At 38.7% G+C, this 25,389-nt stretch overlaps 1 protein-coding gene across 1 annotated transcript in view; it reads right to left on the bottom strand.

Annotated features, from left to right (window-relative positions):
* Positions 1–1,269: 1,269 nt before the first annotated feature.
* Positions 1,270–25,389, bottom strand: part of LOC122793567 (EF-hand domain-containing protein D2-like) — a 648,965-nt gene continuing 624,845 nt past the window's right edge. The window contains exon 4 of the mRNA XM_044061725.1: positions 1,270–14,315. Coding sequence (XP_043917660.1) covers positions 14,184–14,315 — 132 coding nt within the window. The 3' untranslated portion in view covers positions 1,270–14,183. The remainder of the gene's footprint in view (positions 14,316–25,389) is intronic.

Genomic DNA, 25,389 nt, shown 5'->3' on the forward strand with positions numbered 1-25,389 from the left:
GAAAATACTGTGTATCTATTTCTGTTTCAAGTGAACATCCCTCACCTGTGTCAGTGTAAGGACTGAAGCTCCTTGATTACTGACCCAGACCAGGGACATCACAAGAATGATGAGTAAGCCATGGCCTTTATCCAATGCCTCATCACCCCCTTTACCACCACTGATCAATTAACTGCTGGCACTATCCCAATCTGCTCATCCATATAACTCTCCTTCCCATCACCTGTGAACAACCCTGAGGTACTTACATTTCACCAATAAGGGCAGCTGTCCCCTCTCCTACCAGAGGACAAAAAACATTTTACGTGATGACTATAATCACCTTCAGTTGAAGTAGTGAATCTCACTGCAGTCACTTCTCCCCAGTAGTGAATCATATGAGGGTGTGTCAAAGGTCCCAATTAAATAACACCAAAAGGGAACTTCATGTGTAAAAATCTAAATATTTCAGTATCAGTCCAATATCCTCAGTCACTTCTTGCCTCGTTCATCTCCCTGCACTGATACCAGTCAGATGTTATGGGTTTATGATGTACTGCACATACAGATGCCCTTGCATACAGTAATGTATTCACAGTACATTGAGAAAGTGAAGTGCCTGCCAAGTTAAATGTGACACAGGGAACAATTAGCAAAGGACACTGTCTAATTAGCAGGACAGGTAAATGTACTCTAAGGAAAAGCAAGTAGTTAAAATAGTTGATTATGTGCAAGTAAAACATGAAGTACAATTTATGCATTTTTACCACTTAAAGGCAAAAAAAAAAATGGCATTCCTAATTTTTTTTTTTTTAACTGTTTGGCAGCCATGCTGATCCATGTTGTAGTGCAGCTATTTAACTCTGTGGTACAGCCTCCACAATGGTGTGCAGTGCACCTATTCAATGTATAACACTGCAGACATGACCCATCTTCTCCACTGTTTCAGAATTTCACTACATTATCAATACACCATCCTATCCAACCACCACATTTTCCATAGTTATATCATCTTTATGATGGATGAAGAATTTGTAACATTAAGGAAAGAAGGGGAAGGAGGCAGTACGGTAAGCAAGGTGCGTGTGTGTGTGTGTGTGTGTGTGTGTGTGTTTGTGAGTGAGTGCATGGGGGGTGTGGGGAGCTAGACAGCTTTCTTCCAGATTGACTTTTCCTTTTCACAAGTGGTAAGATGGGACACAGTCAACTACAACCATTACCACAAAGTAAATTGTTAAACATTTCAAATACTCTCGGTGATTTGCCATATACAAAAGACACACAAACAAATGTAAATATGTTTTCATTTATTGCACATAAGCAGAATACATTTTCTCTGTAGGAAAAATCAAAAAATATTTTTCATGATTGTAATATCAAGTAGCATGTAAAATAAGAAGCTTGCAACTTTTTTCCATTGTATAAAATAAATCATTTGCACAAAAATGAATGAAAGTTAAACACTGGAAATAATACACAGAATGTACACCTAAATTGGAACTAACACAGTCCAGACCTGACAGCTCAGAAACAGGCAGAATAGAAAGCCTGTAATAAATCAGTAGGTGGCAGTGTTACTAAAAGCTGCCTTCTTGTTTGCCACCAAAAGCTAAAGACAAACATCTACTTAACCACCTTTTGTGGCTTGTTAGGATGCAAACTAGCCCAAGCAGGTGGCTAGTCAAATATAAAACAAAAACAAGTCTCTCTAATGAGGTCTGCAGGTTACTATTGTTTTTAATGTAATTTGCATAATTGTAGCAGCAAATTCCCCTTATTTGGTATCACTTGGTTTCAGAAATCAGACACAGTCACCCTTAAAACAGAGATTTAGTCTGAAAGCAATGACAGTGTTGGTTTCTGCCACATTTCTGGAATCACTATTTCCCTTCTACCCAAATTGCAACAAGTGTCAGATGGTGCCACAGCAGCCTTTATCACAAGAATGCAAGCACGAACAGTTAACTATCATTGTCCAATCATATTTCAAGAACGTTAATACAGTGCAGAACTGCAAAATGTTTTGCAGTGCTACACTGCACTCATGGCACCATCGACACAGACACAATGGGGCAAACAGTATCATGCATTCTGAATGGCAAGACCAGTTTATGTCCGCAATATACTTAGAACTCTTACATCTTCCTTACAATATCCCTGATTTATTCTTGATGTGAAGCCCTACTAGACTACTAACAAGACACTTCCAAGGTTTAAGTACACATATTTCATAAGCAAATATACACACTGGTATAGACATAATTTTTAAAGGACGGCCCCCAATGCCACTGCTTCTCTGTGTTTTCACTTCAAAGCAGGATACAGACATTATGTCACATTTAATCACACAGATACATAATATCAATACTGATACATCAACATCTTGCATACAAAATGGGGGTATCTATCTGCAGTGACAACATAAATACATCTTTTTTATGTTTCAGTTTAGATCTTGCATGTTAAAGTAAAGAGAAAATATATGTACATAATTTGATTAAAACAACAAAGTACAATCATTCAATTTTGAATACAGGACCATATTCCTTTACAGATGACATGTACAGATGGTGGGATGACTGCAAGGTGTAATGGGTCATAGACTAAACAAACTTAGCCATCTGACGTTGTTAAAGTTGCTTAGTAATAATATATTCAGTCCCACAAAACTGAACTGTGATTTTACAAAAGGACTATATGGCAAGCAAATCAAATCTAATTTAGGACATTACATAAAAACTGAAAAAAACAAAAACAAAACAAAAAAAAATAAATTATATTCCACTATCGATAACTTTAGCACTATTTTCAGTTAGGTTTCTGCAATTGTGATGTTGCAGTCTCACCCTCAAACATAACACACTAAAAACAGCTACAAATCATTTTCTGTCTTGATGACCAGAACTGAATAAGCCATTCCAGTTAACAATTCTTGTTACTTTATTTTTATATGGAATGTTGTGATAAACAGGAATGTAGACAACAGGAAATGCTAAAGTGTTAGGTCAGGGAGCAGCCTGTTTAAAGGAGACCAAGAGTCTTGTGACTAACTTACAGTTGGCCAACACAGAGTACAGCTAAATTTACACAAAGGGTAAACCTCTAGCATGCATATGGTCTGTCTTGCAAGCTGAAAAATACTACATTAAAAGTCACAAACACCAATAACATCTCATTGCTTCAGTCCTACAACCATATCAGTTAGAAAACAATTTACTTAAAATAAGCCTGTTACTGGTAAAGACCTGCGGCCAGTACTCCGAGACAACAAGCATGACATGAAATATACAATCCTTTGAACAGTTTCTGCAAAGAACTAATCGTGAAAGAAAATGGAGGGTATATCCAGTCAGTGGTTTATTTTATCTTCTTCCTCATATTCTGATGGGCTCTGGAGGTGTTTTTCCTGTTAAGACTCCTCATACACTTACATTTCATGTCAGGATTCATTCAAGTACCAAATGACCACACACAGATACTTGCCATGTGATTCACCTGACCAGTGCACAGGCTATAAGAAAAGTGCTGATTAATGAGCACTTCTACACTCTTGCCTGTAAGATACATGCTTTTAAAACGGATTCTGTAGATATCACAGGATTAATATGCATTCATCAGCTTGTCTTTAAATGCAAGTGAACACTTTCTCAGCTTGTTTAATCAACCTTGTTAAGTCTTGTAATTACAATCCATTGTTAAAGGATTGGAAATACATTTCAGATGTTTACAAGGATACATGACTTAACAAGGCATGAACTTTTAATTTGTTGAATGCTATTCCCAAATTAAACTAAACACTAGAATGCAAACAAATTGTACCCCCCTCTCCCCAAACAATAATTAATCAAATGCAAGAACTTTACTTCACAAGTGTCAGACAATACAGTAAGAAAACACTGTCACAAAATTGCAGAATCCTTTGCCTCCTTATCTAGTAACACATATACATACCGCCTACAAACACAAATCACACCAGTCAACCTTCACCATTTACACAGCTATGCCAAAAAGTGTCTCCATGTTCTTAAAGATAAAATTAACCAATGGATGAACACTGAAGAATCAGTTTAGTCATGGATGAAGGGGAGTATTGACAGTAAGTTAGGACAGTGTGCAGTAATATTAGACAAGGATGTACTCCACTTAATACCCAGCAAATCTGGTTTAGTCTCAGTTATTTCTTTGTATAGTAAACCTTGAAAATCCTAAAAGCAAAACTGGTCATGAAAAATCTAAAATCTGCACCTTTACCCTCTTCAGACAAATATGATCACATTATTCTACATTTCATATTTAACAAACTTTCCAATCTTACACCGAAAAGAAATGCAGTGAGCAATGTGGCAACTGTGTTTTAAAGCACTGTTGTACAGAGGGAGTGAAGCACTATATGTATGTATGCAACTGAAAGAACAGCACATTAACCAGCAATTTTAAAAACCCCATTACAAATGTAAAAGTAGCTGCCAGACTTTTAATACAATTCTTAAAAGAGTTGTAAGTCGGCACTGTGCCTAAGGAGAAATCTGCAGTCAAATTTAAATAAAGGTTTACTCTACTGACTCGTATACAGCAATGCCTCATGTTTGACGGAGGCTAATGCAGAATTTATTCAGGGATAGTGTGGTATGCTATTGTGATAAAACAAAGCCAGCTAGGGGTAAATCCCGCAATGGCAGCAGTTGAACACATTATTGGTTTTATACAATGACATTACTTACGAAAATAATTTCTTTAATTGTTCTAAATAATGTCATTGCATAAACGGTCCTTCATGGCTTCTCCCATGTAAGGGATCCTGAAGCATGTTCTGCTCATGCAATAAGTATGTACATGCTGATGTTTGTACAGTACAGTTTTTTCTTCAAGAGAATCAGAAGTTGGTATGCATGGAGATGTTTGCATGGATACTCCTGTCATCCCAACCTATGAGTCGCACCAAAATGCGCCCCCTAGACCTTGCCCACCAAGTGTAGTATGCCTGCACAGTGCTTTTCTGGCTGGATGTACGTGCCAGTAGTCATACTTACAGAATAAATGCTTTCTTTAAGTTTGTAATAACTTTTTTTGTTTACTTTTTCATTGACTTTTACAAAAGAGAAAACAGCTGTGACCGCTATCAATTCGGTAGGCAGTAGCTGCAGTGATACTTTCAATATGGTTAACGAACTCCATTCTGCAGGTTACTGAATAGTAATGAGCTGTCATTGTAGAACGAACATGATAATGCACTATTTTGTACTCTTTTAATAATGGAATTACTATGTTGAGCACAGAACTGTACTTTGATGTTGTCAAGCTACACCAAAATTCTGGTCTATAAAACACCATAACATGAAGCTACTCATTTCACAGTACTACACATTTGACAATTATCTTACAAAATATAGACCTCAAAAAATGAGCTGTGAAGCTGGTTTCCTTGACGTGGGGGAATACCACACTACTGCACAGCAGGAATTTTTTTAATTTGGAGAGTTATTTAGAAATTCTTAAAATGTCTTTCAATTCATAGTTTACACAGGGTTTCAGCAATTTAAAGTCTAGCAGATTTGCCAGAACTAAGACTGGGGATGTTACCAGGTATTGTCATAATCTGCAATGATTCTGAGTAAAAACTTGTGAATAAACACGCTAATTTAGTTTTTGAAAATGTATTAAAAACACAGAGATTAACTTGTGTCCATAGGCTAGCATTTTAACAAGTAACATACAACTGTAAATGAAAAAGTCTATAGTTTCATGGAAGTACAAAAAAAGTACCTTATGAATCTTGTTAACAGATGTCTGACCTAAAGATTTGTTTTGAATAAGAATGTTAATAACTATAAATAAGGTTTGCAATAATCACAGGCATTGCAAGATTCCAATTAAGGTCTCCATCTCTTCCCCGAGTGCCTTCAGTACTACCATCAAAGTTGTGTGCCCGTCTCTCGCCCTCATTTGGCATCAGCATAGCTTCGATATATGCAGTAACATTGGTTTCTGTACAGCCACTGCAGAACCTAAGTCACAGTAATTCAATCTGCCTGTGAATACAATGTTCTAATTTTACCCTGAGACTTGCTTCACCTATGAAACAGAATACAACATGGAAGAAAAGGCATTTGCTTAAGATCACTATCACTGAATGGAGAATACTGATTCCAGTACCTCAGGTGGACAGGGTAGTACTCCCCCAGAAGACAAAGTAATTCCCTTAAGCAGAGTAGGCCATAAAACTGAGTCCACACATATACCAGACAAACATGCCTTCTGTGCAAATTCTTGGCTCGTACCACAGAAAAGAAATGAATGTAATAAGTGTGCCATATCAACATATGGTCAAAGTCTAAAAGATGTCAGCTAAAGAAATTGGACTTTGTTAACTTTTGTCAGGTTACAGTCAGACTGAAAGCAAAAACATATTCTGAATAGTGGTTTTACAACATGTACTTCTTTGTAAAGCAGACGAAGACCAGAAAGTTAGGTAAGCTACACTGCTATTACTCAGCAATGAAAAAATGATTTGGTAAAATATCACTTCTCCATGACACATCACTCTACTGTTCACTAAAGTGTGAAAATCATTTGTGGCATAAATAAAATCTGTGTGACACTGTCCTATCTTACTGTCAAGTTTGGGATACAAAGAATGTTGATACTTTGATTATTTAAGTCACAGATATGCACTGTTCATTAATTTAATACTCTTGTTGCAAGAAATGCTGCAGAGTTTCAGTCTGGTACAGCATCAAATCTAAGACAGCCATTTTTTCAACTGATGTAGTAGGAAAAGATGAGTCAGTTAAACATGCTTTCAATTCAGCTGCAGAGCAAAGTAGGAGAAACTAAGACATTAAAAATAAATCCATTCTGAAAAAGTGCACTTACTGAATTAATGCTATACCAGATGGTATTGTAGGACTTTGTTTAAATGAATACCAACAGTTTACTGAATTGCCTTTAAGCTTGCTCAATGTAAAATTTTTGCTATTAGTCCTATCTTCCACCGTCTCTAATTCTACATAAAGATGTTTGAAGCAAGAAGCGCTACTAATCTTTAATGCGGAAAAAGTAGTATACTTCAACAATGAAAAAGATTACCACAGTGCTTTATTTCCCAGAAACATATTGTATTACATCTACTGTTTTATTAATATGACATAATACGATAATGCCCAGAATATGCATTATATATATTACAGAAATGGTACTACTCCCTGAAAAAGAACCTCTTGACTTTCAGATTCATAGCACAGTGCATGGTCATTACTTTATACTCCTGCTGTTGAAGATGGGCTCAAGCTGAGGCTTGAAGTTGCACGGGCCAATGATGGTGAAGTGGAACTGGACAGGTAACTCTGCAGTGGGTGTACAAGCTTAGCAAAAACATAATGGTTTATGGTTTTATGCTAGATCTGCATATGTACATTTATATATATATATATATATATATATATATATATATATATATATATAAACATGTTTATGTGTATTGTACAAGTGCACATATGTTTGAATGTGGCTTGTTTCATAAAAGATACATCACTGGGACAGTACATGCAAGACACATCTCCACCCATGCAGCACCTCTAACGCCAGTCATATATGCCTTCCACAGTTAAAACAGCCCCCTGTCCAGTAGTATATCTCTTAGACAAGACAGCTGGGTATAGTCACAATAAAGATGTGGACTAGAAAAAGGAAGTAGGGATCAGAAGGGTTTCCTGAATTCTCTCTGATCAAAGATGAGTATGACTACCTCATCTACTCAAGGAAGGCTTGAACTACTTAACTGTCGTGTTACAGATCCAGGCTGGGCAAATATCCCATAATAAATTATTCTGAAAAACTGGATAGATTCTGAATGTTATATGGTTAATCAAACATCTTGCTCTAACATGGGACACTGGTTTCAGATTCCTACGACCCCGGATTAATTTTCTTTGAGAGAGAGAACAGTATAACCAAAATGGAAGAAGGCTATGCTTTTATTTCAGATTTCCAAAATGTTGCTGTGACTAGAGGAAATCTGATCACAAAACCACATTCTGTTATAGTACAGAGCAAAAAGTAAACGTTACAATGTTCTAAATTTAAAAGGGAAGGACATAAGCTGTTACAAGGCACTCAAGTGAGGAAGTAGAAGACATGGCACATTGTGTGTGTGTGTGCGTGTGTGTGTGTGTGTGTGTGTGAGCAGCTGGCTTCTGTTACCCTGATGTTCATTTAATCCACAACAATGCATGTCCTTTTACTGTTACTACTTGATTTTATCCTACTTGTATTGGACTCTTTTAATAAAATGTAAAGATTACTACACACTAATAATGTATGCATCAATCACCAGTTTTTCATGCAACCTGATGTTATGCTTCAAAAATAAATAGAATGGAGATAATTATTTAAAGCATTCTATACAGTAAATTCAAGACAGGCAGTGTGCAAGAATAATCAATTCAAGAAGTGAGGCTGATTAGAAAGGACAACTACTTGGACTTCCATAAGAAAGCTTCAGGAGGTATTTCTTCACACACCCATGGAATCTGAGAAGCAAAGCAGTAATCACTGCTATTGTGGAGGCAAGAGTCTTGTAAGGCACACACATTCTGCAATACGCACTTGTTTTGGGGACAGAAAAAACAGTGACAAAATGCATTAATGCCTTGGGGAAGTGCATTAAAATCACAAAGCATACAGTGACAGGTCTTACTACATTTATAAAACTATTTTAATTGGGTTTCTGGAAAAGAAAAGAAAACAGAAAATGCATATGTGTACTTATGGAAAAGTAAAATGAGGTTAGGAAACATCTCTCACTCAGCAGGACAACATCAATACAGAGGAAATAGGCAAGGTATTGATCCACTCTCCCTGCAGTCAAGTATGCTACAAATATCTTGTTACAATCAAACAAAGAATCAGAACAGAAAAAATAAAGGGTTGGCTTGCATAAAAATGGACGTGAACAATGAAGATGACTTAGGAAGAAACATGAAAAAAATACAAGTAATGGTGCATCAATAGTTCAGGAAAAGGCCTCATACAGAGCACAGCTTCAAATTTTTCAAAGTGACAAAATGTACAGATACCCGTGCTCAAAATGGACTTGTATGCTCCTTGCGCATTCTCACAGGCACAACATATACAGGGCCCAGACTAAGAATGTATGGTAATAAAGAACCTCAGCCTATCAGCGAGGCAAGTACTGCCCAATAAGAGCATTCGCAGCAAAATCAGGTTTCAAAGTAAGAAAATGTAAACTTTATGACACTTATGCTATTAGCCAAGAAAAGTTAACAACTCTGTACTACTCTGCAGAGTCAGGTACTTTTTAAAGGCATATAAGAGCAACTAATGTTTTATCCTACTTCTAACTCATAGGAATGCCTCATCATTTGTGTAATGAGGGCATACTTGCCAGCTTCTGTCCATAGCCTTAACCTACTTCTGCAAAAGGAGAACAAGACTATTGTGTGCCTGCGTGCACTCATGCACATGGATGATTCTATGAATTTTTTTTTTTACTAGTTGAAAACCAAACATGCAAGTTCAATATTATCACACTGGAATACCAGATTACTGTTCTTCATTATAGTTGCCTATGATTTAAATGCAAATGGACTATTTTAAACTAATAGGAATATAGAAAATACAGAGTGGGCTGGGTAAAAATATGCTCTTTATTTCCACAAATTTCATGGTGAGGGTGGCTATATATATATACGGACGAGATGAATCCACAAGTACACATTTTACTTCTCTACAGCAGAAGGAGACATTGGGTTATTTTATCTTTTTAACTTGTCTTCTTTTTGCAGGAATACCCACTTGTCCCTTGACTTCTCATTTTAAAGGCTTCTATCCGGATATTTGCTGATATGGCAGCACTGTCAGTCTTCAGCATGACCACTGATATCAGGTGACTAGATGACCAGTAAAGGTAGATGCCATCTGACTCAAGGCATTAAGATTAACTCCCTCTCCTATGAAAATAATCAAACAGGTGGCACTAAATGTGTGGTGTATTGGCAGGCAGTGTAATTATGTCTAGCTTCCTCTGTAAACTGACTGCTGTATGGGACCAACTTCCATAAGTGGTTGTTTTGACACTGAATGTCAAGACATCAAGTAAAGACAGTAACCCTGAATTCAGAGTCTATCCCTACTTTGCCACCTTTCTGGTTTTCAGGTCTGCTGCCAAACTGAGGTCATCACATGGATGCAAGTCTAACCACAATGCATACAGACCATCCTCAACAGTGGTCTTCATATTGTATATACTATGTATCTAATAAAGACTGGCAAGGCTACATATTTATGGAGGCTTTTTCCTTTGCACTTATGTTGACGTTATGTTTTACCTTTGGTTTTTTCAGCCATGAATACATTCAGACATCCAGCCTACAGCAATCTGTTTATCATCAATCTTCTTTGGTCTTTTTTTAATTTTAGGAAAGGCACCCCTTCCCCCATTTGCATCAGAAATAAAAACAAACAAGTCAATGATGGATACAACTTTTCTGATGCACTCTTCTCAGTAGCAGTGTTCTTACCTACTTCAGTGTACAGAAAATCTGAAGCCAAAATTTCTCTCAGAAAATCACCAGAACTGGCAAAAACAAGGGGTGTGGAGTTTTAAAAGAAAAACAATACAGGATATATTTAATATTTCAGAGAAATAAAAGCTGCCGGCAAGGTGGGCCTCAATTCAGTCTGGCCAGAAAGCTTTCTCAAATAACAAACATTTAGGCAAAAAGACATTCATGTCGTACTACAGTAGTGTAATGTGACCTTGTCTTTCCTGTTCAGTTACTGAGCTGCCTGAGTGTAAGACAAGATGAATATATGAAGTGCCTGTTGAAAAAATGTCAATATAAATTATTCATACAACTAAAATGTGATCAGTAATATGCTAGCACAGTTCTAATATGCATCTTAGTCACAGTTTGCTGTTACATTCTAAATACTGTATTCCTGTACAGCAAGAATCTGAGAAAGTAGCAGCGCTGCAGTGTACAAATATAAGACTATTGCAGCAGGATCTAGAATACACAGATAAAAGCCAAAAACACAAAATGGCTTCCCAAACAAAGTCAGCATTATGACACTAAATCATCAGGTGGCTTTTAATGTGTGTAGGAGGCATGCAGGCTGTACTTCTGTACCAGCCTACTTACTATAAACAACTTCAGGACTGCTGCATTTCCAAGGGAAAGGAGAGAGAGTGACGTAAAAATGTGGTTCAGCTGGTTGCAGCTGAAGTGCCAGTTACCCCTTGACTGGGGTGTCTTACTCGTCTTTTGGCAGCATTCACAGCACATCTGTAACTGCTTCAGGGCGAACATGGCTGCCATTTCAATAGAAGGACAAATTAAAACAAAATTAGATAAACAGCCCATACTCTACAAAATCAAATGGATTTAAAGTACAGGGTGTCGATACAAGTTGGACATATGGCAATTATACAATGAAGAGTGAAACTAAAGTAACCCTTCAATTATGAGGAGATAGGTGTTAAAATACATCTGAACATCCATGCTTCTCTTTACCCTTGAAGAAAAAAAATGAATACTTTTTTAGGTTAAGCTACTACTAATTCCATATAGAGGCCATTTGTCTACCTACAGCATGCAGTCATAGGATGAAAACTACAAATGATTTTTTAAAGAAGCCCTTCTTTTGTAAGTAGGGATACGATGAACTTTCAGGTAACCGATCTCTGTTCACAGAAATTCACTGCTGCTCTTCATTAGACTAAATAGTCATGCTCTGTTAGCTAGTTATGTCACTCTGACTGGTTTTCCTACTAAACGCAATTTGTCTCAGTGATCTTCCATTATTGGAAATTCTACCTGCTTATTACAGTAAAACATGTACACAGAGAAAGCATATAAATGACAATTGCAGTACAGCAGCACAGAACCAAAAATCACCGTTTATCTGTGGAAGAATTACTCAACTTACCTTAGAGGTTTAAAAGAAAAGGTAGAAAGATCAAGTGCATCTGGTCCTGGAAGATGCAGGACCAATACAATTGAAAGAAAACATAACGGTAATGCTAATAAAGTCCATTAAACACGTCCCGGTTTTTATGATGTGATACTATTTAAAGCATAAACAGCATCTCTGTGCAACACAATTTTACAGCAGAAAATGTTTGGAGCAATATATTAGTGAGAAGAAGCCTGTGAGATGCTAAAGTAGAGAATTTAAAAATTGGCCCAAGTTACACCAATGATTAATGACGTGTCCTACCCTATATATGACAATTACCTACCAAGGTCATTTGAATGTCATATCTGTCACCGTATTACTAACCAGTCACATGCTGCATAAAACAAATGTCGATTTACCTGAAATTTGTATTCTGACAAACACATCCTATGACTGCAATAAGTAACGGAGAATTTGTCAGCTGTCCTGAAATAATGCACAGAGAACTGATGTCCTTTCTACACAAAAGGACATGATGTTTACATGCGATCTTACAGAAATATGCAACTGTTTTTAAGTTCAATGGCTTATTTCAAAAACAGAAATTAAATTCCCATGACTGTCTACAGTTATAAAACAGTCATTTTCCGTTTTTCAACAGTGTTGATAATTACAGTACAGTTCCTTAAACTGATGTAAACATAAAAAACTGTTCTCCAAGAAAAAGCACTGTTGACCACTGCTCAAGTCGGGTTCTTAGACAACAGAAGCCTGCGTTCATCACTGGGATGATTCTAGCAAAGATTACAGGATGTGTAGCTAATTGTAATGAAAACAATAAAAACTGGTGCAATGGGTAGAATCCAGTGACAGTACAGTGTCAATCGAACATTAGTATAATTTTATGCTGCAATGTTTATTAAAAGGAATAAAATTAAAGGTAACCTGGCTGCACAAAAAACAGCAAGATGAAAGATGTGCTTAGCTGTACACTGTGTACTGCAGAGTACTCTGACCATTTCACACCTAACAAAATAAACTGAGTAAGCCATAAGTGATGACACCAAGGTTGGGTGTCAATCCTTGAGTAAGAACATACATAAGAAAGATACTTGTTAAACAGTAAGGTCTAGCTTACTGACAATGACTTCATGGAGAACTGTGCCAGTCACACACATCTGACATGCAAGTAAGTTTTTTAGTAAATAAGAGAGCAGCCACCTTTAACAAATGGCAATGAAATGAACAATGAACCAGCATGAAAAAATGTTCCCATTTAAACTTACCTGCATATTTGTTTACTTTTGTAATGGAATGGTTTAAACAGATGAACAAGAGTTTTCCCATCATGTGAAAGCTGAATGGTGCAGTAAATGCCAAGTATAGACCAGACATTCAAAATAAACTGTGCTTATAAATTATTTAAAAATATACCATTAAAATGGTATGCAAGTTATATCCACGTTAGGGATTTATATTAAAAGGTTAATTCATTGAAGGCAGAGAAAACTTGTAACTTAACTCATGACTTCACTGCACAGCACATTCACCCCTATTTTAAATAGATTGTATCTAGCTAATTAAAGTGACAGCATACAAAAATAATGTATTCTTAAAAATGAATATGGCTTGTATGTTAGATTCATTCAGATTATGAAGATGGCCATTTTGATATATGTACATGAAAACAATACTGGCAAACATCTTCCTCTTATGAACAATTACTTTGTTCAGACAACTGAAATACAAGTCATACTCCATATACAAGATGCTCACATCATAAGCCCTAGAGAAGTTTAGTTTTTACAGTTTCAGCTTGGTATGTTATGATGCAGCTGTTCCTGAATTTGACTACTCCGTGCATAACTTGCCATATTCTACTATGGGAAGGGGTACTAACTACTAATAATAGCAATAGTGACGCAGTAATTTACAGGAAATATTACAAAGGAAGAGATTGTTTTGAAGGGGTACCTTCACATCAAGTTCCACACAGTTATGTACTTTTTTGTGCACAGGGTTCAAGGTCTAGAACACATTACTGGATTCCCTAACTATATGTAATCAAGAATGCAAAAATACTTTTGTGCATTTTGGTAAAAATATTTGACCAGTGACTAGACCTGGAAGCTCTCATATGGGTCCCTGCAACCCTGATACATTTTTTCAGTTGGACCACTTAACTCTGCCAACATACAGTTCACATTCTTACACTTTTTATCATTAATAACGTCTGCTCTGCTTCTTTGCTGTAGAGTCCAGTGTTGTTATTTCAGTAGGATGACTTATTGGAAGGCTGACTGAAGATTCTTGAAGGCAGCCTGTCTCTGTTTCTTATCTTCGGCTTGCTTCTTCTTCTCCTGCTGTTCTGCCTTTATTTCAGCTTCAAAGCGGTTTGATTCATTGATCGCATGTACCTGTAAAGGACAAGTTAAGAAAGAGTGAGGCAATAAAGGAGATTTATTCCAGATAGTTTACTTCTGTTCATGGTGTTTTTCACTCTTACATACCTTAATGGCCACAGTCTGGAGGGTCTTCATTAGCTACTGGTCTAACCCTTATATACTGCAGTGTACTCTTTATGCTAGACTGAAGCCACTCACCTTTATTTCACAAACACAGAGGCTTTTCTGAGGGGTACTAGTGTATAGAACAGAAAGAGGCAATAAATTGCTATTGGCAAGTATATTCCACAGGATACCTCAATTTGGTTACTCAACATCTGGTTATTTCAAATTGCACTGGTGCACTGTTTCTGCTAATGAGCAACATAAATATAATATAAGCTAGCCTTACCATCAAAACTATCACAGTGACTGAACCCCATTCTTTCATCAAAACACTATTGCTGTGAAATGCGTACACCTAAGTTTCAGTCGCACACACTGGACAGAGCTCTGCCTATAAGCCACACTACTGTAGCACCTCTTTACAGATCAGGTTTACATATATAACACTGAAGATGGTGATCAGTAGGTTTCCCACAACATAACCTTATGAACGAATGTCATGATCAGCAGCTCAGCAACAAAGCCTCATACCCAAAACTACTTGGCATGGCGGCAGCCCTGTATTACGCAAACAGATGCTGCTGTTACACAAAAGTCCTACATCTGAGGCTATCTGCAAGGTTCCCCAGGACTTGCTTAACAGAAATTAAGATTTCATACCATGCTGCGATACTGATGAAAACACAGATCACTTCAAAACCTCACTCTCTGATTTAGGAACTTTTCCCTACTGACCTCATTCTGTACAGGTCTGCCCACTACCCTATGCCTTATTAATCCCATTGAGGGGGTAAAAGGTGGACAGTGGACTCTGTCTGTGTGCAGGTCTGGCTATTCTAGCATCACAAACAAGTGGTGTGAACTGATGGTAAAGTAATGCCCTTGTCTATGTACTTCTGCCACATATGCATTATGTTCACATGAAAGACATATGAACATGAGTCCCTTGTCCCTTGCTTGTATATATGCAACACAACACAGTCCTTGTCTAGCTGAATAAGAAGAGGCACTGGAAGCAGCCTTGCCTCCAAGGCCTTTACAGCTAGGAAGGTTGCCAGCAGTTACAATTCGATGATAAAATAGTTCTTTGTATAGTGAAGAACTGCACCCCTTACACCATGTGGGAACAAAGGTGGATTTCCCCTCTTGGACAGTCAAGTATCTGTGGTCAAGACCTGCAAAGAGTTTGGCTGCTGCAATACAAGGCCCACAAAAAGTTGATGGGAGCAGTCCACAACCCCAGGAACTAATAAGGGTCTGACATCAAGGAAAGAGCAAACAGTACATGGTTGTTCTGCAGCCACCGACATTTTAAAGCAACTTCTGCACCCTCAGGCATGCAAATAGCATCATGAAAATCACTGTAGCCCTTAGTCTCAGAAAAGCTAGGCTTGGACCTTGCACTACACTCTACGGTCATCATTAACATCACCAACCTCCTTTTTCCTCCCATTTTCTACATAGGGTCAGGTGTCATGCCAACTAGCCATCTCTCTCAATTCAATGCCATAAACAAGCTCTACAACAAAAGGAGGAAGCTACTACAAGATAGAGTAAAATCCTTGAAAGGTAAGACACCTTTGATCATTATAAGTAAAAAACTAAGAGCTCTCATAAAATCATCAAAGGCAAATTTTGAGAGAAAAATAGCCAAGGACACAAAAGACAATCATAAGGCCTTCTTTAGCTATGTTAGAAACCTAGGAGGAAACTCCCAGATATGCTCAGAATTAGTTCAAAATGATGTGAAGATTACTGAACCTACACACATTGCCAACATACTGGCTGACAGGTTCAGTGCAAACTTCTCCCCCCCCTCCCCCCCAAAAGGAGAGATATCTATACCAGAGGATTGTAGCCCCCCAATCATCTCCAACGCACAGGTGAGAACTGCTCTCTCCAAGGCAAAAAACACAGCATCCATGGGACCGGATGGTGTCCCCGGCTGTGTGCTCCACGAACTCAATGAGGAATTAAACCCGCAGTTAGGACAGCTGTTTAATCTTAGCATCACCTCAGGATACGTACCCAAGGAGTGGCGCACGGCGACTGTGGTCCCACTTCACAAGAGCGGTGCCTCCACCGACCCTGGAAATTACCGTCCCATTAGCTTGACAAGCCTTATCTGCAAAGCCATGGAGAGGATCATAATGGAACTCGTAAATAAAGACATAGGGAACTTGCAGACTTTGGATCCAACCCAGTTTGGCTTTGTCAAAGGCAGATCATGCCTTTTAAACTTGGTTGACTTTTTCAAAACAGTCACCAAGGCCATTGATGAGGGAAAGGCAGTCCATACAGCCTACCTTGACCTGGCAAAGGCCTTCGACACAATACCCCACTCAGGCATCATCGAAAAACTCATCAGCTTGAATGTAAACCCATACATCACAAGATGGGTTGCAAACTGGCTAAGTGACAGAACCCACAGGGTCAGAGTTGCTGGAGCCATGTCAGACTCAAAGCCTGTCACAAGTGGTGTCCCACAGGGCTCAGTCCTGGGTCCACTCTTGTTCGGCATCTACTTTTCTGAAGTACAAGGAAACACAGGAGGGTTATGGCTGACAAAGTTTGCAGATGACTGCAAACTGGGCGCCATAGTCGAAAACACTTCTGACACAGATATCCTTCAGAAGGGCCTCACAGAAATGGATAACTGGTGCCAGAGCCATGGCCTAAAGTTAAACGCCAAGAAATGCATAGTCATACCCTTCGGGAAAAACAAGGTTACCCCTAGCTACCATATAGGTGGCAATCCACTGAGCACAGAAGAAGTCATCAGGGACCTAGGGACCCAGGTTGACACTAGCCTTCGCTTGACACTCATGTTGCTAAAGTAGTCAGGAAAACCTTCGACATTGCCCACCTGATCATGAAGGGATTCACATCTAGATCAAGGGAGGTCATCTTCCCCTGTACTCATCACTCATTAGACCTATGATTGAGTACAATGCCCCATTCGGAATGTATCTGACCCGACACCTGCAGCAGCTGGAAAGGCCCCAAAAGTTCCTCACCAAAAGGATAAAGGGTCTCAAAAATATGTCTTATGCTGCCCGACTGAAAGAACTCCAGCTCTATTCAGTCTCATACCGCTTGCTCAGAGGTGACCTGTGCCTGACATATAAGGCCATGTCAAACCCAGATTTGATGAATATGCTTCACCTCAAAAAATCTAGATCCCTCAGAACCACAAGGGCGGGAGACTTAAACCTTGACACGGTTATTAATAGAACGTGCTGGAGGGACAGATTCATCACCCAGAGACTCCCTATGCTGTGGAACAAAATCCCGGTACATGTGAGGCAGAGCACCTCGCTGGCCTTGTTCAAGAGGAATCTTGACCAATGGATGGGAGATCGCAGATATACCCCAGGGATTACTTCAGGGTCACTGCTTGACAGAGGCACAGCAAAATAATAGGCATAGTTTTATTCAAACTAAAGGGGTGGCGAAAGCCACATAACTATGAGCTAGGCTTATAAATGCCCTTGGGCAGATAGCCTAGTATGAACCTATGAACCTATGAACCTACCTTCTTCAACAGCTGTGCCTGACTGATCCAAGTCCTCTCTCACACAATCAGTCATTCTCTTTGCTGGATGCTTTAATTTCCTTTTGCATCGCTCCTGTCTGTCTGAAATCTTCTTCGCCAAATTGTCTTCTACTTTCCTACCCAAATCACCATATTCTAGTCTCTTTCATTTTCTTTGCAATTGGTGCTATTTGAGTGTCTGCTTATTGCTTGGATGTCCTCATTTCTTCATCTCTCCCAGTGTGCACCCTACCACTGGTCTTTGACATTTCATCTCCATCTCTAGTTTCCTCAACTGCTCTGGCTTCACTGCCCAGGTTTCTGTACCACACAGATGTACTTGTTGCACCACTGCTTTGTACACCTTACTTTTCAGCTTCTTTGGCATTTGTCTGTTAAACATTACAACCCTGACACACTGTCAGTTGGTTACAGCACCTCTGATTCTAGCCTTTTTTTTCCAACATTGTGTGTTGGCTTTATTGTGATTTCTGAACAAGAAACATGTTTAAATTACCACTTATGGCACAGGCAATCATATATTTACATAAATGAAAACAAACCATATTGGCATATTTTCATTTGCAAATATTATACATCAATTATAATCTATCCAGTCACTGTCAGCATTACAAAGCTCATTCAATTCCTGCCTTCCCTTAAACCTCTTTCCTTCTCCAAAACATTATTCTGCATGCATTGTTCCCACAATTCCAATTTTTATATGTAATTTGCTCCTACCCTTTTCTAAAGATCTCACTTCCAGTTACTTTACCTCTGTTACTATATTCACTACTTCTAGTACAGTTGCGTTTAGACTTTGATTTCCATTTTCTAGAAACTGCTTTTTTGGCAGCCACCAGAATTAAACTCAGCAAGGCCTTATTATGTCTACGCAACTGATTCTGTATCATAACTCAAAAATCATTTTCTTAGTTACACCAATTTTGTTACCCAGTATTTCTGTTAGAGTAGTCTGCAAGGAATTTTTAAAGTCTGCCAACTTATTACACTCCCAAAAAATATGTTCCAATTTACTTCTTTCTTCCCCATCACACCTCCAACATTTGCAATCTACCCGAGGAAAATTTCTTTGGAGTCTGCTTGGGGTATAAAATACCTATGCAAACACTTCCAAGCATAGGTAAATCATCTACACTTTGTTGCATATTTGGGAGCCATACACATTTCCTCCCATTGTTTTTTTTGTGAATTGCTTATCCAATCTCTCTTTCCAATTGCTTCTAACCTCTTCTGATTGATTCCTTACAGTTAACATGCAATATTTTATATATCCCACTAATTATCCTTTTTAACAGCAGTTTCTGTGCTACAGTCTACGAAAACCTCTACCAGTGCTGGTCTTGTGCTTAGGATCCCCTTATTTCTTTCTCTTTGCCTATACTCTGATATCAATCTTTGACAAGAATGCAGTCTAGGCTGCAGTTCAAATGAATTATTGGCCACTCCCCATTCTACTACCTTTCCCTTTCTAAGTATTTGCTCCCAATACCGTGGTTCCTTTGACAGTTTGCTGTAGTAAATTCCTGCTCCCTCTTGCCTATTCCCTGTACCATTAACTGCAGTCATCCCTATCAGCAGACTCTCCTTTCTCCATTGGTTATTATTCTCCTTAAGGATCTGCAACCAAAATACCAGTCTATTCTTGTTTCTTCAGTTTCCCCTCCATTTCATTATCATCCTTTTCAACTCTGCTTGTGCTGTGTATAGGAACCTTATATGTGCAGCTCAAAAATACTCCTTCAAATCAGGTAATCCCAAGCCACCTTGTTTTATTGGAGGGATCAACTTATCCCATTTGACCCTTGCCCTCTTCCCCTCCCAGATAAAATCCTTCAACTCTTTACTGTTATCCACAATTTCTCCTCTCCTCAATAAAAATACACATGACCTGCGTATAAAACTAAAGGGACTAAAAACATTTTCCCTGCTTGTATCTTGTTATCCATATCCATTTCTCAGTTTTTGTATTATCTTTTGATTTGTCTCTACTCAAATATCCTTACCTACCATACTAAAATCATTTTAATCCATACTCTCAAGTACTTCATTTTATCATGTCCCCATAAATGTGGGTATTGCTGAACCAATTCCTGTGTGGATACATAGTTTTCAACTATTTCCTTTGTTTTATTTTCATTAATTTTCTATCCCAAAAAGACTTGAAACTGTCTCAGAATTTTCTGCAACACTAAAATGTCCTTTTCTGGTTTTATCAAGTTTAAAATAATATAATTTGAAAATAAAGCCAACTTTTCTTGACTACCATACCAATTATATCCTTGAATTTCAGAGTCCCTTATTTTCTTTATCAATGGTTCTAAATATAAATAAAGGGGAAAGATGACACCCCTACATGGTTCCTCTTCTCAAACTGAACTCATCAGAGAGGAACCCCCCCCACTTTAATTTTTGCCTCCAATCCCTCATATCCTCCTAATCAACCTTATAAATTTATCAGGGAATGCAAATGCTTCCATTGCCCTACACAAAGTCCCAGCTTACTCTGTTGAATGCTTTCTCTGCATCAAGACCCACCAACAGCAGTGGTATTTTCTTACATTCTACTTCCCCTCTGGATCACTGCTCTACTACTGTGGTCAAATGTTTGTCTCCCTACATAAAGCTACACTGATTCATATCCATCAGTTTTGGCATCACCTTTCCCGTTCTTTTAGGCATTATAGACACAAGCACTTTATAATCATGGTTTGAAATCAAAATGGGCCTATATGAAGCTGGATCTGATGTGTCTTTACCATGTTTAGGTATTAAAGCCACTACATCTTTCTTCCAGGATGTTGGTGCTTCTCCTCCTTTTAAAATACTGTTAAAACAAAAACTTGCAGATCCTTATTGCTTTCTTCCCTCCTACCTTCCAGACTTCCACAGTAATGCCATCCATTCCTGGAGACTTTCCTGTGGATTCATTATACATCACCATTTTTATCTCCTCTCCTCTCCTCCTAACTGTTAGTAATTGAAACTCATCTTCCTATAATCTCCTCATTCAAACTTCCCTTCTCCTCAACCACCCCTACCAGATACTTGAAGCTGTTAACCTGTTCCACTTTCTCTTCAATCTCAGTTCTCAGCTTCTTTCTGATTTCCCCCATTTGCTGCCATTACAACTCTCTTATCTGTACTCACTTTCATCTTGCACACTTTCAGTTTTGCATTCCTCTCCCCTATCATTTGCCAAAGGTCTTGTTAAGAGTCTGCCTGTAATGTCACATAATCTGCATGCAGCAGCTTAGTTGTTCTCTCCACTCTGACCTGTTTGCTAATGAAGTCAGTCCATCACCACTGTGAACAGCAATGGGCACAGAGCTGAACCCTGATGCATACCCACTTCCACCAGGAACTCCGCTGTGAGAACAAACACTATTCATACTTATATCATTGAATCTTTGTACATAGCCTGTACTGGGACTTCGATCCATCACATTGTCGCATGCTTTCTTCAAGCCTAGGATGCCCAGTTAGACTCTTTCCTCATCTTTAGCTATTTCTCAACTGTATGTCTCACTGCAAACACTGGATCATTGTGCTAAATCTTGATTTGAATCTGGACTGCTCATCTCACATTCTACTTTGAATAAAGAATATGCAGAGTAGTACAAATGACCTTTCCAGAACTTTCATGCAGTGTGACAGAAGTTTTATACCTACTGCCCTTGCTTGTGAATGTCCCCTTTGTTCTTGCACATTGGCAATAAACTGCTTACTCTCCAGTCATCTGGGATCTGCCTTTTTCTACATACTGCTAGGGGGGTGACAATCAGAAGGTCGAAGTGGGTTTGGTCAAACCCACTTCAGTCGAAGTCTGGAGGCCGAGCGGTGACAATGTCGAACCAGACATTGTCGAAATACGAATCTCACCCCCATCTCGACCCATGTTAAAGTCTGTTCCGAGGTTTATGGTGAGTTGTATTTCGGCAATGTCAGAATTTGACATTGTCAGTTTTGCGGAAGTGGGTCGATGATCCCATCATTTGATGGGGTCAGGTTCAACCTTCTGATGGTAATCCTGTTAGGAGTACACTCTGGATTCACTTCTTCCCTAACCCGCACATCATCTTGATTATATTTGCTGTGACCTCATCTGAGGCCACTGCTTTTCCATTTTGTTTAGTGCTGCTCACACTACTTCTAGGATAAGGTACTCCTCCTCTTTCATCACAGGCTGTGTCTGGGGCAGTGCAGTTTCAGTTTTTCTTCATTCAGAAGCTGCTGGTAGTAGTCCTTCCATCTGCCTTTGATGTCCTGCGGACTAGTTAGCAGGTTGTTCTGGCACCACTTATGATGACTGTGTGATGACTGTCTACATTATCTTTCTGTCTTTGTCCTGAAACCTGATAAGAGTTTCTTTGTGCCATCTGTTAGGTTACTTTCCAGAAGCTAGAAGAGTTAGAAGAGTGCCTCTGATGCCTTTTTATTTATTTTTTGTTTGCTATTGCAACTGCTCTCTTAGCCTCTTTGCTAGCCAAACAGTATTCCTTCTTAGTTTGGTCTTTTATATCTCCCACTTTTTCCTGCAGTTGTTCTTTATTTTGGTGAAATCCTGGAGCAGCCAGCATTCATTATGTAATTTACTTCCCTTCCTGGCTTGGCAACATATCTGTAGTCCTTACACACACTGTCTGAGGTGCTGCCATTCTTCTTCTTCATCTCCACCTATTTCCTCTTCTTTCCGAGGTGCTACAGCCCTGACTGTTTTCTTGAACTCTTGTGTTATCTTGAACTCTTGTGCTTTCTTTCCAGTCAGCTTCCAGATCTTCAGCCTGGTTTCTGTTGACCTTAGAGCTTTCTCTGACCAGTGCTTGCAACTGATTGTGTAACCATTAGTTTCTGCTGTAGGACAACCATTTTACTGGGCTGACACTGCAATGTCAGAGTCTACTTTCAATACACAAAAAAATCTATTATACTAGACAAAGACAAAACTTCTACTACCATCTTCAACAAAATCTAGGAATAAAATTCCCCCTCTTCTTTTTAAAAAAAGGGAAGACTCTAGTCCCCCTTTGATAAATGTACTTATTTTAGTCCCCCTTTGATAAATGTACTTATTTATTTATTTTAGTTGGTTTCCTGGAGTAGTACACTGATCACTATAGACCACATGCATGCACAGCCTGTATGAAGAAATTCACAAAAAAAGAAAATAGAAAAAAATCACAAACAGAGTAATCACAGAAGGTGGATAATCCCATAGACAATTGATACAATATGTAAATATTAGCAGAATAGAAAATCATATGTGAATTAATTTTAGTAGTCAATATGAGAGGAAGAAGCAGCTGAAAACAGAGAATCAAAGTAGAAGTCTTGCAGGTGAGGAGGGAGTTAGGTTGTGCCCAGTGGATAAGCACTTGCAGTCAGATGTTTTATGAATGTCTTAAGTTGAGCCCTAAGGTGGGGAAGAAGAAGCTTCTTTAAGGTGAAGGGGAGGATTTTTCAGTCTGGGTACAAGAATGGTGAAGGAGTGGTCAGTGCAGTGCAGTTTAATTTGGGTTGTCTGGAGTGAGGAAGTTAGTTGAGACAGGTTGGAGAGGTTGTAACAGTGGTTTTATTATGTAGTTTGGCTGCAAGAGGTGGAGACGCACCCGGATGAAGTAGTTTGAAAGCAATACACCTATGAATAACTCAGCTCTATAGCGACTGGTAGCCATTTGGCCCTGGTAATGCAGTGGTGGTCTTGAGGGTAGAAAATGAAAACGAATCTGCAGAATTTTATTTTTTGAAAGACTGTAGAGTGGCTGTGGCTATGATGGGGAGCTTGTAATAAAGAGGATTCCTTTGCCTATTGCAGCTCTAGCTGTCGGGAGAGAAATGAAGATCTTTTCCAGGACCAGAATAAAAAAGTATTTTTCCTAATGTTTTTCAATGTGTCTTTGGAAGTTAAGTGGCTAGTCTAGACATAAACCTAACTATTTGAAGAATGTGGTTGTTTCTATTAGACAACCATTGCGATCTGTGATGTTGAGATCTTTAGGAGTCTTTTTTAGCTTTTGTGAAGTTCCAAACCTCACCCTTTCTGGTTTAGAGGGGCTTGGAAGTAGTTTATAGTTGTTCAGCCAAGAATTAAAGGAGTGAAGGTCACATTGAAGCTGGGTTTGAATAGTTGAATGTGCTGGACTGGATTGAAGAATAACCATGTCATCTGCATAAAGATAATAGGAAGGTTAGGGAGATCAGAGGGCAACTTACTAATAAAGACTGAAAACAAAAGGGAGTGAGTATCGATCCCTTGGGCACTCCTTTGGTAAGGGGTGCTGGGGGCAATTGTAATGGGCCTAATTTGACTCAAATGTCTATATGTTAAGAAAGGAACTATGTGACAATGCTGGGACTAACTTCAACTCCTTGGAGGGAGTGAAGGAGCAGAAAAGTGGTTAACTAGACCAAAAGCTTTGGTAATGTCAGTAACAACAGCTCCTGAATGGTTACCTTTATCCATGTTGAGAAGGATTTCATCTGCAAAGTAACCATAGTGGGTCTATATTAGATCAACAAATGATTAAATGTTCGACTCTGTAAAGGTCGACCTTTACAGATTGAACATTTAATCATTCGAAAATGTAAAAAAAAAACAAAAAAAAAAACACGAAGTGACAAAACCAAAAAACAAAGGGTGTAAAGCAGGGGGGCAAGCCCCCCTGCACCCCACACACCCCCTACTTAAATATACCAACTCCAAGATTGCGCTACAGTGTAGGGAAGGGGAAATTTCCCATTTCCGCACTGTAGTGCACTGATGTGCAATCTCGGAGTTGGTATATTTAAGTAGCAGGGGATGTGGGGGGTGTAGCCCCCCCACACGGGGGGGTTCAGGGGGGCCTGCTAAAACCCTTTTCTTTTACTTTTTTTTGCTTACATTTTTTTTTTAAATCTTCGAACATTTAAATGTTCGCTCCCTAAAGGTCGACCTTTAGAGATTCGAACATTTAATTGTTCGTTGCTGTAATATGGACCCCCCCATAGTGCTATCATTGTGCTCTGGCCAGATCAGAATCCATGCTGTTTAAGAGTGAAGTGGTGGCACTGTTGGATGTAAGTGGACAGTTGGTTGTAGATTAGTTTTTCAAGTATTTTCCCAAGTGTAGAGAGGTGGAAATGTGGCACAAGCGGGAGGCACATCTCACTGAAGCTGTTTGGGAAGGGGTTTAATGAGCAGTTTTCCATATGTCTGGCATTGTATTTTCAATTAAGCACACGTTATAGTTTACAGACTCCAACCAGTCACCAACTCACAAATGTGTATTCCAATTAAGAAAACTAGCAAAATAAACTTGTAAAGATTACTGCTTTTGTTTATTCCATAACAAACTTCATCAGATAATGGAGAAACAAAGTGACACAGTTTAAATTTTCCAGTTAAGATTACATGATCATCATGATGTAACAAGTGGTGCATTCAAA

The sequence above is a fragment of the Protopterus annectens genome, chromosome 2.part0, assembly GCF_019279795.1.
Source record: "Protopterus annectens isolate FY-2018-M chromosome 2.part0, PAN1.0, whole genome shotgun sequence".
Lineage (NCBI taxonomy): Eukaryota > Metazoa > Chordata > Ceratodontiformes > Protopteridae > Protopterus > Protopterus annectens.